The sequence below is a fragment of the Condylura cristata genome, unplaced genomic scaffold (genome assembly GCF_000260355.1).
Source record: "Condylura cristata isolate star-nosed mole 26May11 unplaced genomic scaffold, ConCri1.0 scaffold00001, whole genome shotgun sequence".
NCBI lineage: Eukaryota > Metazoa > Chordata > Mammalia > Eulipotyphla > Talpidae > Condylura > Condylura cristata.
The window spans coordinates 36,616,956-36,636,026 of NW_004567102.1; the positions used below are offsets into that span (position 1 = coordinate 36,616,956).

A 19,071-nucleotide genomic window follows, 5' to 3' on the forward strand; every position below is an offset into this window, starting at 1 on the left:
ATTGGGATTTGTCTGATGTTCTTGTGATTAGATAAGAGTTTTGGGGAGGAAGATCACAGAGGTAAAGTGCCATATCATTTTGTCTCATATCAAGGATACATAGTATGAACATGCCCTCTACTGTTTTTTGTTAACCACAGTCACTTGGCTGAGGTCATGTGTTGGTCAGGTTTCTGCAATGTAAAGATCCTTTCTCCTCCTGCCCACTTACCCCCTTCCATGTTGTACTATTTGGAAGGAAGTTCTTTTATGCAACCTGTGTATAAGAGGTGGAGGGTTAGCCCCCAATTTCTTTAGAGGAAAGTGTCTGCATAGATTATTTAAAATTCTGTATAGGAAGTTTATCTCCCTGCCTCCCCTCACATCATATGAACTCATGGTATTTATTTTATACGTCAGTAATCTAAATAATACTGCTATATTTTGTTGCCCACATTTTCCAATTTTGGCCACTGGGCCAAATCACCTTTGTGTCCCTTTGACATGTCCCCTTCAATGTGAGTTTTGTTTATTCATTTGGTCATTTCCTTACTTTCTGGCACTATAAGAAGCTCCAGCCTTATCTTGCGTATGTGCTGTGCCAGTCCTAGAATTAGCTGTTCTCTCCAATGAGCACTGACACCTTTTATTAAAGAATAGTATTAGAAATCAAAACCTTGTAACTAGGTGTACTTAACACTACTGGGTGTCATTGCTTCAAGAGTGGACAAAGCAAGAAAAAATACATAGGTATACTTACTATATATATGCATAAGTATAAATTTTTCTGTTTGTAATCAGCTTTGTCATCAATAAACTATATATCTCCAACTTTAACCTGATGCCACATGCTTATCAATAATCTTTCACTGCAACAAAATGTCATATAATTGGAATAATACAGTATGTACACTTTTCAGACCTACTCCCACTGTTGGCCATCCATATACTTAGTCAGCCCTACTATAGAGTATAGTGGTTTCAAAGTTGATAATCTGTTACCCCTGTGGAAAACAACTTTACCAGTTAGAGAATAGGATTTGTGTATAGTTCCTCTTGACAATTGTCATCCAGAGTTAGTTCATTACCTTCTCCCCCCCCCCCCCCATCGGTGATACTCTTTCATATATTTATAATTTAGTTAGATTCTTTTGCCATAGTCTACATTCTGTTCTGGACAGCTCTCCCAATTTTTTTTTTATCTGTATACCTAAAGATTCCCTTTTTGTGCTGTAAAGTTTTATAGGTTATGACAGGCACTTAGTGTCCTGTATCCATTACAGTATCACACACAATAGTTTTGCTACCTTAAAATCATCAACTGCCTACCTGTTCCACCCTCTCCTAACACCTTTAAGACATCTTTCTATTTTTGTCTCTTTATGATTGCCTCATAATATAGCCTTTTTAGTTTAGTTTCATTTAGCAGTACACAGTAGGCATTCATCTATTATATCTTTGTGTGACTCGTTCTTTTTATCATTGAATAGCATTCTATCCTGTAATTTTACCATATCGCTTATCCATTCACCTATTAAAGGACATCTTATTTGTTACCAGTTTTTGGTGTTCCTGAATAAAACTGCTATAAACATTTGTGTGTAAGTTTTTGTGTGGACTTAAGTTTTCACTCAGTTGAATAAATACCTAGGACTAAGATGTTAGATCATGTTTTACTTTGTAAGAAACTGCCAAACTGTCTTTTGTGTCTCTATCATTCCTGATTCTTATCAGCAATGAATGAGAATTCCTGTTGCTTTTATACCTTTACCAGCAATTGATACTTTTTTTTCTGGTTTTGGAATTTTAGGAATTCTAGTGGGTTTATGGTGATAGTACATTGCTTTTTTTAATTTGCATTTCTGTATTGGACATCTTTTCATATAAATATATATATACTGGCCATCTGTATATTTTCTTTGGTGAGGCATCTGTTTAGATTTTGTTTTGCCTATTTTTTAATTGGGCTGTCTTATTGTTGAGTTTTAACAGTTCTTTGTATACTTTGAGTACAGGTTTTCCATTAGATGTGAGTTTTTCAAATAATATTCTTCACTCTAATTTGTCCTTTTAACTGTTCTTTCACAGCAGAAGTTTTAAATTTTAATAAAGTCCAACTTAATAAATTCTTTTGTGGATTGTACTTCTTGTGTTTTATCTAAAAACTCATTACCAATTATGTAGATTTCTCTCCTGTTCTAGAAGTTTTATAGTTATACAATTTACATTTGGGTCTGTGACCCATTGTGATATAACCATTGTGAAAAGTGAAATTTATGTTTAGTGAATCTGCCTTGACTCTTCACTTTGAACAGTCACAAGCTACGTTCTTATTATAATTAATTTTGATAATCTTACTAAGATTTATATTTATTGCTCTAGTCTACAATTTGGGGAGATGTTCTTTCCATTCTATTTTGAGGATTACTTTTTCCCACCTACCTCCCCATTTTGCACTGTTGTATATTCTACTCTTTTATAGCTAACGCTTATTATCAGAACCACCATAAAAATTAAGGTCTTCTTCTTTTATCTCTGGTGCATCTTTAGTTCTGCATCTACTTTCTTTTTTGTGTGTGTTATCATTTTAAAATCTAAACTCAGAGAGCTCCTATTACAATCACACTGAAGTACTTGGTGTTTCCCTTCTACTTATACATTGGGATAATTTGCAATTGTTTCAATTGCACTTCTATCAGCTTGCTAGTCTTTTCTTGAATCTTAAGCCCTGCAGTTCTGGTTTGTTTTTTTTTTTTACAGAACCCCTTGGTTTTCAAAGGAAATTTCTAAAGCTTAAATCTTTCTACAGTACTTATAAATCCTTCAGAATTTTGTGAGAAAGTAAGTCTTTATTTCAGTTGTAAATTTTTACATTTTAAATTAAACATGGGAAAATTGCTGTCAGGTTTACCAGTTATTAATATATATAATACCATAAATGGAGAAGAGATAGGAAAGAGCAAGTAATAGCTAATACTTCCTATTCTATATTCTAGTATAGAATAGATGCTTTATAGTATATTACTATAGGTTTGCTGCATTTGTTTTTGATTAGTAAAATCCAGTTCTTTCACATTCAGATGCTTTTAGTATAATTTCCATTTGTGTGTGTGTGTTTACTTGGCTATATAGAGAATCCAAAATAGGGTGAATCTGCAACCTATGCTTAAGTTTATTGACAGTTTTTGTGTGTGTGTGAGGACACTTCTTAGTGCAAGTGACATGACCAAAAAAAGAACACTGTATGGACTACATACAAAGAAATTTCCTTATGTCTCTTTGTTATTTATTTATGTTTGCCTGTCTCCCCTTGAACCTTAATTGACTTTTTCTTGGTATGAAAATAGTAAATGAGGCATTTTGAATTTTGTTTTTAAAAATGACTGCTAAATTAGATTGCTTTTTACTTTTATATAGACTTTTAATCCATCAGGCTCACTGACTCTGTATAGACATAGCTTATAGAACTTAACTGAAATAATAAACCCTCCTTTTCTCCACTCCCAAACCAGTTTTACTACTATTCTATTTTGTTTCTATGATCTACTTTAGATACCCCATATTGGTGAAATATCACTTTTATCTCCTTATAACTGACTAGTTTTACTTAGCATACTATCCTCAAGATTCATCCATGTTGTGGCATATATTAAGATTTCCTTTTTAACAGTAATATTTCATTATATGTGTAAACCATATTTTGTTCATTTGTTGAAGAATGTTTTGTTTGCTTCCACTTCTACTATTGTGACTAGTTTTGCTGCAAATATGTATATGCAACTATCTCTTCCAGACCCTCCTTTCAATATTTTTGTTAATAATGCCCAAATTGGCATAGTTGGATCATATGGTAGTTCTATTTTTAATTTTTTGAAGAACTTCCAGGCTCTCTTTGTAGAGTTTGCATTATTTTATAGTCTAGTCAACAGTGTACAATTGCACCACAGTTTCATATTCTTCCATGTTCTCACCAACACTTAATATTTTATTTTTTTGATAGTCATTCTAATAGGTTTGATTTGATATATCAGTGGGGCTCAGATTTTCAAACCCCAATGATAAATAACTTTGGGTACCTTTTTATATGCTTGTTGGTCATTTGTATATCATATTTAGAGAAATGTCTATTAAAGACCTTTTCCAGCTTTTTAATAGGATTATTTGAATATTTTTTAATTGTTGAGTTGTAGGAGTACTTTATATATTCTGAATATTAGCCTCTTACCACATATATATTGGGTTGTCAGAAAAGTCACAATGTATTTTTTCTGTACTGTTTAACAAAAATGTGTCATGACTTTTCTAACAACCCAGATATTTGCATTTTCTCCCATTCTGTAGGTTGCTATTTTCCTTTGTTGATTTCTGTCCTTTGATGCCCAAAAGTTCAGTTTCATGTAGTCCCATGTGCGTATTTTTCTTTTTATTGCTTGTAGTTTGGTGTTATTTCCATATTACCAAGCCCAGTCTTGAAATTTTTTCCTTTTGTGTTATTCTAAGAATTTCATAGTTTTACATCTTCAAGCTATTTTAAATTAATTTTTTATATGGCAGAAGAGTTCAGCCTCTTTCTTTGCATGTGGTTATTCAACTTTCCTAGTACCATTTTTGAAAACTGCCCTTTTTTCTCAAGGGTTTTGTCATCCTTGTGGAAGGTCATTTGATCATCTATGTGAGAGTTTATTTTTGGTCTCTCTATTCTATTGCTTTGGCCTGTATGTCTGTTTCTTGTGCTAGTACCATACCAATTTGATTGCCATCTCTTTGTAGTACATTTGAAGTAAGGAAGTGTAAAATGTCCAACTTCAGTCATTTTAAAATGTTTTTTCTCTTTGGGGTACCTTGAGATTCCGTATGAATTACAGAAGTAATTTTTCTATATTGGCAAAAATATACGAAGATGCCATTGCAGTTTTGATAGGGATTGCATTGAACTTTAGATTGCTTTACTATTTAGACATCTTAACAATACTAAATCATCCATTCCATGACATGCAGATCTTTCCATTTATCTGTCATCTTTTTTTTTCTTTCAGCAAATTGTACTTTTATTTTATTATTTTTTTAAAGATTTATTTATTTATTCGTACAGAACTGGGGTACAGGCCAGAGATGCGGAGGGTGAGAGGATTCACCAGAGACAGAGTGGGAAGCAGAACAGGCAGATCGACGAAGTACACTGCTGAGGGGAGCAGCGGGCGGGTCAGGAGAGGTCTGCCTCACCATGTGGTCGCCTCCGGGGCAGGCGGGAATCGAACTCATGCGGAGGTGGCTTTAGTTTCTCAGTGCAGTGCTTTAACCCGCTGCGCCACCAGGGAGGGCCTGTACTTTTATTTTTTAAATGATGTAGATTTGTAGGCAATGATGATGAATTTGGTAATTTACCCTCCAAAAGCAGAAAGAAACAATTGGGAGTATTTTAAATTGAGGAAAGGCTACCATGTGTGTGCTTTGGGAAAAAAAAAAAAAAAAAAGCAAGGGCTCCCTGGTCCCAGTTAAGATATAATAGGGAGTAATAGTAGGGGCAGCAGAATGCTACAGAATGGCCCAGTATGCTAATCATTTGGAGTGGGAGGAGTGAGAGAATGGTTGAAGTAGAGATGGAAAAAAGAAAGTGGGGTTATTTGGGAATTAGAAGTGACAGAATTAGATGATGTGTTGAATGTTGTATGTGTAAGAAAAAGATAGGAAAAAAACATTTTTAAGGCTCATTTTTGGTTACTGACTAAACTAAGTGGATGTAGATAGCACATGTTATGGTATAGAAATTTTTTATGCAGCTTGAGATGCTTATAAAATAGTACTGAAAGTTGCCACAGAGGAAATAGTGTACGAATGTAGGTATGGAAATGCACACCCTGTAAAGAAATTGAAGTCCATTTGCCAAATAGAAGTTAGAACATTTTGACCGTATCCTGGACCTAACAAGTTTTGGTGCATAATACATACTCATTATTTTTTGTTTCTGTTTATTACAAAAATTTAACATGTTTTAATATATTTAAAGTTAATCATCTATAACACAAGAGGCAGTATTTGTTGATTCTATAAATGTGATGAAAATACATTTTTAATTGCACTGGATGAGTATTATTCATTTACATAGCTATTTTATGTCATCCAGCTCTTTTACTAGGTTCAAATGTAGTAAAACATTGTTAAAATCCATAAATACAAAGAAAAGTAGATAATTGACTACACACAAATGACATTCAAAATTTTAACTTTTCTGGTATGGGAGTGAGAGATGCATGTTGGAGAGTGAAATTTTATGTGACTGGCTAGTAAGGTCATAGGCTTTTTTCGTAAGTCTGGCAAGCACTAAAACTAGGTTGTCTTTGATATAAGTACAAAGAAAAATAGAGAAAGATACAAAGGAATGGGGGGAAGGAGAGCAGTAAAAGAAAAATGGAGAAAAAAGGAGAGGAAAGAAGATAAGTGAACTTTTAGTAAGCTCTAAATTGACTATTAGAATGTAATCTACTTTCAATTCATTTGAATCATAAACTTTATTATACATATTTTCCTTTAAAAGCTAATGCGACTTCACAGCTCTTTGTTGTTTGTTACCTGGTCCCATTCTAATGAGTAAACTCAGTAGCCAAAGGAGTTCTTTTTCCTCCCTTGCTCCATAAATGTATAAAGCTAGATAGAAGTTAGAACATCTGTTATTCTGGGCCTGATTCTCTCATTTTCTGACTTTATTATTCTTGAAAATCACTTGTCTTCTGTGAGCCTCAGTTTACTCATCTGTCAAATGATGGAGCTGGACAGAATGATCTTTTAAAGTCCCTCCTGCTCTAATATTTCCTTGAAATCAGTTTTACCTTAATATGGCTATGATTTCTTTTAAAACACACACAGCTGTATTTTTGAAGTTTATGATAGCATCTCATTCTCCTATATATTGAGCTAGTACAAGAATTATTTTGCACCATTTGTCATATTGATATTTGAGATTTCAGGTACTATTTGATATTATCCTATTAAGATGGTCATCAGTTTTGTTAAATACTTCCACATTTAACATTTTCTTTGCCATGATGTTTTAAAAAGAATTTGATTGATTAATTGTTTGGGAGTATTTGAAATAATTCCCAGACTTTACTTCCAAAGAGTTTATTTTTGAGAGAACTGTTTTAGGAACAATTCTGTAGGTTTTGTGAACTATCTGACTTATTTATAATCAAAATAACTTGAAGAACTTTTTCTTAAAACTTTAAATTAAAATCTTCACAGATTTTGCTTTGTCAGTGATTGAACTGTGAAGATACATGTGATAACAATTTTTCCTATAGAATCATGTGGTACTAAAATTGATACATACTCAGAAGCACCAGAAAGTTATTCATTGAGTTTTGTAGATGTCAGCTTTTACAATTTTTTGATTAGTTTAATGTAAAGAATAGAGAATAGCAGGGGCATATTTCTAAAAAAGAGGAATGAAATTTAGGATCATGTATTTAAAATGCTAATATGATCATGCTTTTAATACTGAGGAGCAATTACCATACAACTTATAGAAGAATGTTTTCATAATGAAAGATCTAACAAAGGTACTACAAAGTAGAAGTTAAGGATACTTGAAAAAGGAAATGATATCTCTCATTCTCCATCTTCGAACCTACCAATGTACTAGACATATCTTCTAGTCTTCTCACACATAGAGAAACTGCCTGTTCAATTTATATAGCATTTAAAATTCTATTACTAAAAATCTTCCATAGGTTTTGGGCTAGTAGTCAGCAACTAAATGTTTAAATATGACTTTCATCCTGGTAAGAAAACTTAGGGAAAATTTAAATTTTCATTTGTATAAATTTACATTATCCTTAAGGACTAAGAAATTGAGATTTGGACAGGATAGAAATTACATGTGAATCTTAAGCAAATGTTGAGGATTAGCAATTTTCATATTTTAAAAATAACATCACAAGCTCGCACAAGTTTGAGTTCCTTTATCATACTCCCACCCAGCTCCCTTACTTATTTTTCTATAGATATTTTAATTCAATCCAAAACCCCTATTGATGCAAGATAGAGTTCACCTTTGTAAAATAAAAAATGTATCATCAGGATTGAACACAGTATAAGATGAGTCATCTTTTAGAATATCTAAATATACTTTTATAGTTGTCCAATAAGTGTGGCGTGCCATAGCATTACAAATCTATAGAAATTTAACCCCTGGTATGAAAGATAAATGCTCTGGGAAAAAAAGAATTTAGTATAATTTTAATAATACTACTAGAATTTAATGCAAGTTTGCTTTTATTATCAATAAGGTATTTCATCTTATTGTAAATGGTATTCTTAAGGGGCAAAAAATATGTAACTTTAAAAAGTTAGCATTATAATCTGTTTGCTTGTAAGGTTAAGTATTTTGTGATAGCCTAACAGTAATAGAAACTTGAAAAAAAAATTCAGTCCCATGCTTAAAAAAAAATTCTTTGTAAGTATTTGTATTGTAAATGCTAAATGTTAATAATGTATTATGTCTTGTTTTTTAAAGTGAATGAATTTTTAGCTTTTGAGGGTCCCATCTTGTTGGATATGAGAATTAAACATCTAATCAAAACAAATCAGTTAAGTCAAGCAACTGCCCTAGCAAAGCTGTGTTCTGACCATCCAGAGATTGGTACAAAAGGTAGTTTTAAACAAACTTACCTTGTCTGTCTTTGTACATCATCACCAAATGAAAAGTTAATTGAAGAGGTGAGTATGTTCTCTTTTATTAGTAATTGTGTTTTAATTACATGATGAAATTAATTTTTAATTCTATTAGAATATCCTTGACTTCCCTTTCTCTGAAGAACCAGTGATAGTCTTGAATTTTGGCATACTCTTAAAAGCAGCAACAATTCTAATCAGCTTTCAAAATTATTTGTAAATTGATATTACCTAGTTTCTATTTTAAGTAATTTGCTTTTTTTTAACTGCTTTGACTAAATTCTGGGAAATATGGTTGTGGCTTAACTATTTAGTAAAATTACATTTATCAGCATTAGGAATTTAAGCTTTACCTCTCTGTAAGATACTTGTACGTGTTTTTAACTGGTTAATTTAACTTTATAGAATTTTATACGACCTCCACACACACAAACACACACACACACACACACTGGAATCCTTTTTCTGATTATTATATACACACATATAAATTCTATCTCTCTCTTTCTCTCTCTCCCCCTAATATTCTTAGGGGCCAAGATAGATGGGTAGATAGCTATTTTTTTATCTGTATATTTCATGTAAAACTTGATTTACTTTGAGAGACATGTGATTCTAGGTTTTTTTTCCCCTTCCCAAGTTGGCATTAAGGTTAGTGTTCATGTATTTGTGTGTTTTATCCTACAATAGTTTCATGGGCCAATAGAAAATTTGTATTTTGGAAGACTCATAATTCTAAAATGAAATTGGAGACAGAATAGAAATAAAAATTGTTGATCAAGAAATGGAGGACGTGTATTTTTTTTTAATTTAAAGAAACCTGTAATACATTTTTATGGTGCTAATGTGAAGCTTTAATGTGTATAAGTATCCTGTGACCCTAATATGTGTCCTTTGACTTTAGAGCAATAGAGAACAAAAAGATTATGCCACAGTCTAAAGACTAATGGGAAATCTTGATATATAATAGAGAGGATAGTTAACTGAGTATGCATGATCCCTTGCGTAGTCAAAGAAGGGTTTTAATCAGAATCCAGAAGAGGGCTTAGCCCTAGGCAGAAAGCTGAATGCTTACATGAGATTAATTGTTGTAAGTATAATGTGATTATGACTTTCCTTAAACCTAGAAAGTAAAGTGGAAACTAGTATACTGTATACTGTATACTTAATCAGGATTTGAAATAAGTCTGCTGGGTATGATGAGGAGATTGAGGATACTGGGAAGAGTGATGTTAGGCAATTTCTAGGCAGAATGAAGTAGAGTCAAGTGCTCGAACCTAGGAAATTATCATTAATTCAGACATTGGGTAATCCATAGATTTTTTTCCTTTACTATCTTATTTCAGGCTATTGATTTTTAAAAAGTTACATAGCAGAATAAAATAAGTTCTTATTAATCTAAAATAGTTATGCCGATAAATTAACCCACAAATGTATAAAAGTTTATTGAGATAGCCTTTGACAAAATATATCTTAACATTTTTTTTTTTTTAAAGATTTATTTATTTGTGCATACAGAACTGGGGTGCAGGCCAGAGGCTCAGGGGCAGTGAGAGGCTTCACCAGAGACAGAGCGGGGAACAGAACAGGCAGATGGACGAAGTACACTGCTAAAGGGAGCCGCGGGCGGGTCAGGAGAGGTCTGCCACGCCATGTGGTCACCTCCGGGGCAGGCGGGAATTGAACTCATGAGGAAGCGGCTTTAGATTCTCAGTGCTGTGCTTTAACCCGCTGCGCCACCAGGGAGGGCCCTTAACATTTTTTTTAATCCTTAAATAAATATGCTACTGTGCTGACACGTCTTTGATGTATTGGTTTCATTAAAGCTTTCATTGTCAGTTTACTTAATGCCCTTGAGTTAGTCTGTCCACCCATCCATCCATCCTTCCTTGAGCAGTTTTGTGAAGTGAGTGATGTGTACTATATAAGCACTGGTGAGTGAAAGACAAGGAAGGTATACAGGCCCTGCCCCAATGAAGCATACATTCTATCAGAAACTAGCTAAACTAGTTTTTCTGTTAACTTGGAAGTTCTAGTTAAAGTTGAAGACTATGAATTTTTAATCTCAAGTAAAAATCCAGGAGAAATCTGTATTTCTAGCTTTGTTGAATAATCTCTGTCAAAACCCTGGGTAGCTCTAATATCATATGAAATGATTTTTTCCTTTCTCATGCTAAAGCAGGTAGATCTAAAATGTATCATATTCTTAAGCAGACCTCATGAGGTTTCTTCAAACTTCACCCCATAAGCAAAACTAGATGAATCACGTAGTATAGAACAAAACAGGATACATATGTCTTTGTATATTTTGTTTAAATAGTACCTTATTACTTAGAGATTGAGTACTCTTCTGTAATTGTTAAATACATGAACAATGAAACCTGTTTCATTGTTCTTATGAAATAAATAAATTAAGATCAGTTACCAATAAGTCTGTTTTTTTTTTCTATTCAGGAAAGGTAGTCATTCAGGAATATTTGCTCAAAGACATTGCCCCCATAAAAACTGCTACTCTTCTCCCTCCTTCTCTTTGCCAATCCCTTCCTCCCTCCCTTTATCCCATCATAACTTCATTCATTTACTCTACCTATCTGATTATTGTAAGCTGGGAAATGGAACTTAGCAAGTTGAGTGTGTTTCTGGCTTCTCTGGAAGGAGTGAACTTTGACCTGAATTTTTGGTGTAGTTGTTAAAAATGAAGTTTAACTGTTTATTTTGTATCTGGTATTTCTCTCTTGCTAGTAAACATAAAAGCTTTAAAAGTGGGCCCTCCCTGGTGGCACAAGGGGTTAAAGCACAGCACTATGAAACTATCCAAAGCCGTTACAGCACGAATTCAATCCCCAGCCAGGAAGGTGACCCACATGGCCCAGTAAACCACTTGTCTCACCTGCTGCTCCCCTCAGCAGCATATTTCATTCAGCCTGTACTGCTCCCCACTCTGTCTCTGGTGAATCCTCTCACACCCTGAATCTGAGGCCTATACCTCAATTCGTGTATGTGGCCTGTACCCCAGTTCTTGCATGCATAAATAAATAAATCTTTTTTTATAAAAAGCTTTAAGTGTAAAATCTTCTATTTTACCTCCCAGCCATTTCCCCGTTTAATATCCCCAAGCAATAGTAAGCCTAAAATTTTACATATAGCCATTCTGCATTTTCTATGCTCCTATATTTTGTTAAATATACTTAAAGCATTCAAACACACATTTTTAAAACATGATTGTTTAGATTTCTATAAAATACTGATTAAGAGTTCTGTATTTTTGAATCCATAACATAAAGAGCTTTATTAAAACAGTTATTCACATTTTAAAAAAATGTTTTCTGCTTTACAAAGGAATTTAGCATAGTGTATACTTAACTGGGTAATTCTAATTGGTTTTTAATCCTGTATTATTGAGAGTTCTAAGTTTTCACTCATTCCTTTAAACAGTAGTGAATATCAAAAGATACCTATATTAAAAAGTACTCCCTAGCCCCTCCCTAATTCCACCTCAGATTTTAGAACTACTTTATGTTTATTTATGGCTATATTAGACCTGTATTTCATCTTTTGCAGTTTTGATTCATTAGTTTAAATATGATTTTATTTTCCCTTTTTTGTGTCATATCTTTTCAAGAGAGCCATCTAGTGGTATATCAGAAATAAAGCTATCAAGAACCCAGTAAGAAATCATTACCATACCTATAAATATGTGTTATTATAGTTTCAGTTGGTATACAGTGTATATGTGTGTATATATACACATAGACTATTACATATGTAAAAATTAGTTTTTGGTTAGCTGTAAACTATTGTCATGCATTTAGTAGAATTGAGTTAGTAGCTCTAGCCTAGGGGACCATATCATTAATTTAATGATTAGCTAAATGTAGGTAGTATCATTGGGAAAATAAATTTCTAATACATAATAACACATTTTGCACCATTGAGTATGCAACAATAATGGCTAAGGTTTTAGAAGGAAATTTTATCATATTCAAATCAGACTTAAATAAGAATTTTTAATGAACCTGAGCATGTGGAAAGTCATTATTTAGCCATAAAGGACTTTGTTATACTTGGGCATATGGAATTCTGGGAAGAGCACAGACTTTGAAACTAAACCTAGTTTGAAGTCTTGACTGCCATTAATTGTGTGACTTTGAACAAATAACTTAAGTTCTCTGACTTATCTCTGAAAAGAAGTAGCAGTATCTACCTAGGAAGTCATTATGCTGGTTAATAATGCCATTTCAGAATAAGTTGGCAGTGATAAATAACAGTTATTACTACTGCAATTAATATCTTATGAAAAAGTGAACAAAACAAAAATCAAGGATTAAATTCTAATATTTGCTGCACAGGTATGTCAGGATAATTCTTTAAATTTTATACAACTTAATAAAAGATAACCTGATAAATGGAAAAAAGAATGTTATTCTTTCATGCTAGCCAAGCATAATTTCATTTGGGGCTCTTGCCATCTTCAACAAACTCTTGTAACTTGGGCAAATCACATAATTTCTTTGAATCCCACATCACACACCTACCAAATGGAAAAGTTATATTTAATGTCTGACAATGCATTTAATAATACAGATATTTGAAAGTGTTTATTGTATGAATACACATTACTTAATCTTTTTGTTCTTTTTGTTTAAATGGTGCCCCTTTTAAGTCAAGATTTGTTAAAAAGAGGCAGATAGGAGTAGTGAAAGAAACACTTCAGGGAATTCTGAGATTTTCAGTCTTAACTCTGTCACAAACATCAAATTTCCTTTACAACAACACTTAAATTAAATACAATGAGTTTTGTGTTGGATCTTTTCTTGTCTTTGTGTTTTCTAGCCCAGTTTAATACATAAAATTGAATCTCCGAATCTAACCCCAAGCACACTATATTCCTATTACCAAAAATTGACCTCAGGATTATCCTCATCCACCATTTAGATACTTGTTGTGTCCTAGATACTGTAATTTCATACAGACACACTTAACATATATTTATCCTATTCAGACACTGGTGAGGAAAAATAAAAGGTCAACAAGGAAAGGCACAGGTATATGGGTACCAGTGGTCTGTGTTGATCCTAATTTATTTTTACTATTTGTCAGTTGTATCATGTTGGAATTAAATTTGCTATTCTATAGAACAGTGATTTGTGATTATATACTGTTGTCACATTCTTACTGCAAATGCTTATAAAAAGTCATATATAGGCCCTCCCTAGTGGCGCAGCCGGTTAAAGCACTGCACTAAGAAGCTTAAGCCAATTCAGCATGAGTTTGGTCCCTGCCTGCCCGGGAGGAGATCAACATGGCGTGGCAGACCTCTCCTGACCCGCCCACTGCTCAACATGGGGTGGCAGACCTCTCCTGACCTGCCCACTGCTCCCCTCAGCAGTGTACTTCATTGATCTGCCTGTTCTGCTCCCCACTCTGTTCCTGGTGAATCCTCTCACCCTCTGCATCTCTGGCCTGTACCCAGTTCTGTATGAATAAATAAATAAATCTTTAAAAAAAAAAGTCATATATAAATTCTGTTTAGTGAATCATTGTGATGATTTAAATTTTAATTAAAAAAATAAACAGATGCAAGTACATGACTAAGTGAAGCAAGTTGCCTTCATCTAGGTTATATTTTTGTGTGCATGACTGTTGACAGATTTTTTGAAGGAACCAATTTATATGAAAAGAAAAATGATGAAATATATAGAGAACAGAGGTGAGCTTAATTTAAAAGTGGCATGGCTGCATATAATGTTTCATTTTATACCTTATCCCCTCAGATGAATAGACAGTCACTATCCAGGAGACCTTGTGTCTTGATGCTGATTCTAATGCTTTTTTTATTACAGATAAAAGTAGGAGGAATGTAAGTACTGTAGGTTTTTTCAGCATCATAAATCTGATTTAATGACCAAGGTGCTTATAATTGGCATGAGTTGTTTATTTATAAATGAGTGCTTGTAAAAGTCATGAAAATGGTTGACTATAAGAAAGTATTTCTTTAAACTGTAGCCTAGTATGATTTCGATGAAAGCAATTTGTACATAGCTAATAAAAAACTTAAAAGTATATATGTTACTGTATGTCCTAGTATAAAATCATTTTGTGGCATATTTCTGTATCCTTTTTTTGGTAGATTTCAGAAGTTGATTGCAAAGATGCACTAGAGATGATTTGTAACTTAGAATCTGAGGGTGATGAAAAAAGTGCTCTTGTGTTATGTACTGCGTTTTTGTCACGTCAACTCCAACAAGGAGATATGTACTGCGCTTGGTGAGTTGATTTTCTTTTGTTAAACAAGATGTCTGTTACTTAAGAAGAGTTGTTGAATAAGTATATAAGATGGGTTGTAAGAATTCAGATAGCTTAAGAACATTTTTAATTAATTTGTTTTTATTGAGATAACATTGGTTTATAACACTGTATATGCTTAAGGGTATAGGCTCACACCTCTTCTAAAGTCTGTTATCATACCATGCCCACCACCAAAGCTCCAATAATCCTTCACCATAGCTCACTGAGTACCCTTCTGCCTTCTTTCCCCTCTCCCCCATCTCCACTTTCAGTAGCCTCAGAAAAGCTTTTAAAATATTCTTTAAAATCTTATCATAACCAAAAGCTTATTTTCAGATATTCCATGTTACCTAGACTGGTTATAAAGAAGTACATAACTTTTAAAGCTTGTATTAATGACCACACAACAAATTATGACTATATAATGATCATTAGTGATTGTGAAAATTTTAACATATTAACATTACATAGGTAGCTGCTGATTATTTATGTAAAGAAATGTAATTCATTTTCCATCTATGAGATATTCTTCTTCACTGACTTCTTCAGTGCACATTTCTTTGTAATGTTTGCTGTTGATCAAAGCCTATTATATAAGCCAACTGTTAGATGTTGGTTTAGGATCATTTGTCTTACATTAGTGAAGTTTGGCTACTCACTTATTAGTCTTCACTGTTGTATTGGTAGTATGGAAACATTCTGATACTAATAAAAATTGCATTTGCAATACAGAGAGGGTTGGTATAAAAAGCAGATAGATTCTGAAAGAACAAATAAGATGTGTTTTTTGGAGAACAGTAAGATTTTCTCCATGATATAAATTATCACTGATTAGTAAGAAATTAATACATAGGTTTTAAAAATTGTGAATTCTATGTGATAAGCAAAAGCAGACTGCTATGAACACTTACGTAGAAGGAAAGCAAAATATAAGTTTATGTTCATGAAATACTATTAAAGACAAATAGTTGAAAATGGATGGAAGAATGAATAGTGAGAGCAGAGATGGTAGGAGGATGTAACAATACAGAATTGAGACAAGAAAATCAACTAGAAACCCAATTAATAGTCCAGCTGAGAAGTTGGGAAGTCTTCATATGAAGATGGGATGGGGTGAAAGAAATATGAAGATAGGAGTCTTGAGGAAAGTAAAAAGCAGAGATTGAGTCAGTGAAATTGATACATTAAATTAGAAAGATTGTGAACTGGAAAGAATGTTAATCGTCTTTTTCATATATTAAGTTTCAGGTTTCAGAAGAGATCACAGTGGAGAAGTCTTATAAAGAACTAGAGAGGTGAAAGTGGTCAAGACTGGAAAGACAGATTTTTGAAGTCCTCAATATATAGGTTAAAGACAGTAAAATAAGCAAATTATACAAGTGGTGGGTGGTGAAGAGGGCAGAGTTCCTAGGAGTGGAAACTGAGGAAATACTAATAGGAAAGGCCCATGTTGAGAATACTTGGTGAAAAAAGTTGAAGCAAGGATGAAGATTTTTGTGGAAGTTAATCATGGAGGACAGAAGAGAAATAGGATGATAGGTAAAAGGGAGAAAATTTTACCACCTTGGTAGAAGTATTATCTGTGAAAAATACTTGTAATTGCATTTGCAATTTCTAAGTTTTTTTTTTATTTTGTTTTTCTGCTGTGTCACAGGTTACTTCTGTGTTGTCACCATCGGTTCTTAGCATTTCTCTAATAGCAATTTTAAATTCAATTGACTAAGTTGGTCAATAAAAGATAATAATTAAAGATGTTTTAAAATCCATACATTATGGATGCATTTTTTATATATACATACACACTTGCAAATATTACATAAATTTTATATGTCACTCAAAGTTATTATGTGTTATTTTTAAATGTCAGGTACTTTTCTGGTAGAAAGTAGTACTTTTCTTAGATAGAAAAATATTAACAATAATATATCATATTCCAATTTGAATTTGGAATGTAGTCTCCAGGAAATTTAGATTTATTTTCTTGCTTTTAAACTTAATTCCACATGTAGAGTGGAAATTAAAACCAGCTTTAATTTCAAATGTTATGGCTAGAATCACATTGTCTATGATTATTATTTAACTGTTCCAATATGATATTTAACTTTTTTTTTTTTTTAAGGGAACTCACACTCTTTTGGAGTAAATTACAGCAAAGAGTAGAACCATCTATACAAGTGTATCTAGAAAGGTGTCGTCAACTTTCTTTGTTAACAAAGACGGTTTATCACATTTTCTTCCTGATTAAAGTTATTAATTCAGAGGTAAGAGTAAAATGTTTTCTTAATTATTTGGGGAAAAATATAAATTTGGACAATTTAAAAACCCTTATTATATAATTTATTATATGTGACGTTATATAACATCTAGTTTCCGATTTGAGTGTTGCCTATACACGTTTTAATCACACAGGAAAAGATAAAGACTCAGAAGAATAAAAATTTAGATATAGTCTGTTGTTTTATTGGCATGATTAAAGTTTCAAATTACACATTAATATATTTTAAAGCAAATTTAAGGTTGGTTAGTTGAATCTTTAAATCCATTGGTAGAATGTTTTAGAATAGAAATATCAATTGAGTTCTCTGAAATAATTTATTTGCATTTTTGTAGCCATCAATAGGAAAAAAGATTGAACATTCACATGACAGAAAATAGTTATAGTTACCATCGCCAAGGCAGATAATCTTTATCTACAAATTGTGGCCCCAGAATCCTTTCTAAAAGTCATTACTTCTCCATTTTCTGAATATTTTAAAAAATTACAACCTTTTAAAAAACTTACAACCATCTACATTTTTACAAGTCTTTCTGATGTATGTCTTCAGTATTACTTTATCATCTTTATTGTTGACTTGACCTTTGATTCCTCCAAATTTCTTCAAACCCTCCTCATTCGCAATTTCACTGACATGTCTATCACAGAATTATGCAGCAGTGTCCTAATTGTCCATTATTAATAGTAGTATTCAAAGCATATATTTTACTGGACAAGTTTTCTGACTCAAAATAGTGTACAGTACAACTATACAAGTTTATGTGAAAACTAGAGATAATCATATGGTTCTACCTTCTTCCCAGCTGCCCTTTCTTCACTGCCACTTAAAAAAAAGTTTCCAGGCCCTCCCTGGTGGTGCAGTGGGTTAAAGCACAACACTAAGAAGCTAAAGCCACTTCAGCATGAGTTCAGTCCCTGCCCCGGAGGTGACCACATGGCGTGGCAGACCTCTCCTGACACATCCACTGCTCCCCTCTGCAGTGTACTTCGTTGATCTGCCTGTTCTGTTCCCCACTCTGTCTGTGGTTAATCCTCTCATTGCCCCTGCACCTCTGGCCTGTACCCCAGTTCTGTATGCGCAAATAAATAAATCTTTTTTAAAAAATAGATTCCATATCAATAATTCTTGACCTCTTTGCTCCATTACTTTTTCTAAAATCAAGGCCAGTTCATTATCCCACACTCACTCCCTCCCTCAGTCTCCTTTTGCACCATAAATGTAAGTGTCTCTTTTGTAAAATATTTTATTTCCTTATAAACATATGAAAATAAAGGCCCTTTCATATTTTTTTTTTAACTTCTTTTCTTCCTATATTACACATAATTCATTCCCATCAGTGCAACCATATCCTATAACTGGCTTATTTTTCATATATATTTATATCCCTTTTTAGCCTCTTTAAAACCCTTTTTTATCTCTTCACTACCTGATTTTTCAAGTGACTCTTATACCTTCATTAGTGCTATTTATAATGATCATTCAAGATGCTCATCTAAAAGAAAAAATGTTGATTATATCTATCTCTTCCTATTCGTCATTGTTAACATTAATCCAGCCACGAGGCAGGTAATTTGGCATTTGATCCCCTATTAAGGATCAAATAAATGGATTCTGTTAAAGGTGAGACTCTTCTTTCATTATTAATCAGTTTGAAAGTATGGAAACAGGCTCATTTTGTCATTAGGTTAAGAGGGTTTTATTTCAGAAGCATCACAAATACAAACTTAGGAAGTGAGATTTGTGATAAGAATAATGACATTTACTGATCGCTTAGTATGTATCAGACATTATACTGAACTATACCAGGTACTTTAGTTACATAATATCCATTAATGCCACAGAAACTTTACAATGTTTT

At 32.9% G+C, this 19,071-nt stretch overlaps 1 protein-coding gene across 1 annotated transcript in view; it reads left to right on the forward strand.

Annotated features, from left to right (window-relative positions):
* Positions 1-19,071, forward strand: part of ZNF292 (zinc finger protein 292) — a 73,226-nt gene that overhangs the window by 44,773 nt on the left and 9,382 nt on the right. Inside the window, exons 5-7 of the mRNA XM_004673673.2 lie at positions 8,492-8,694; positions 14,780-14,916; positions 17,057-17,198. Coding sequence (XP_004673730.1) covers positions 8,492-8,694; positions 14,780-14,916; positions 17,057-17,198 — 482 coding nt within the window. The remainder of the gene's footprint in view (positions 1-8,491; positions 8,695-14,779; positions 14,917-17,056; positions 17,199-19,071) is intronic.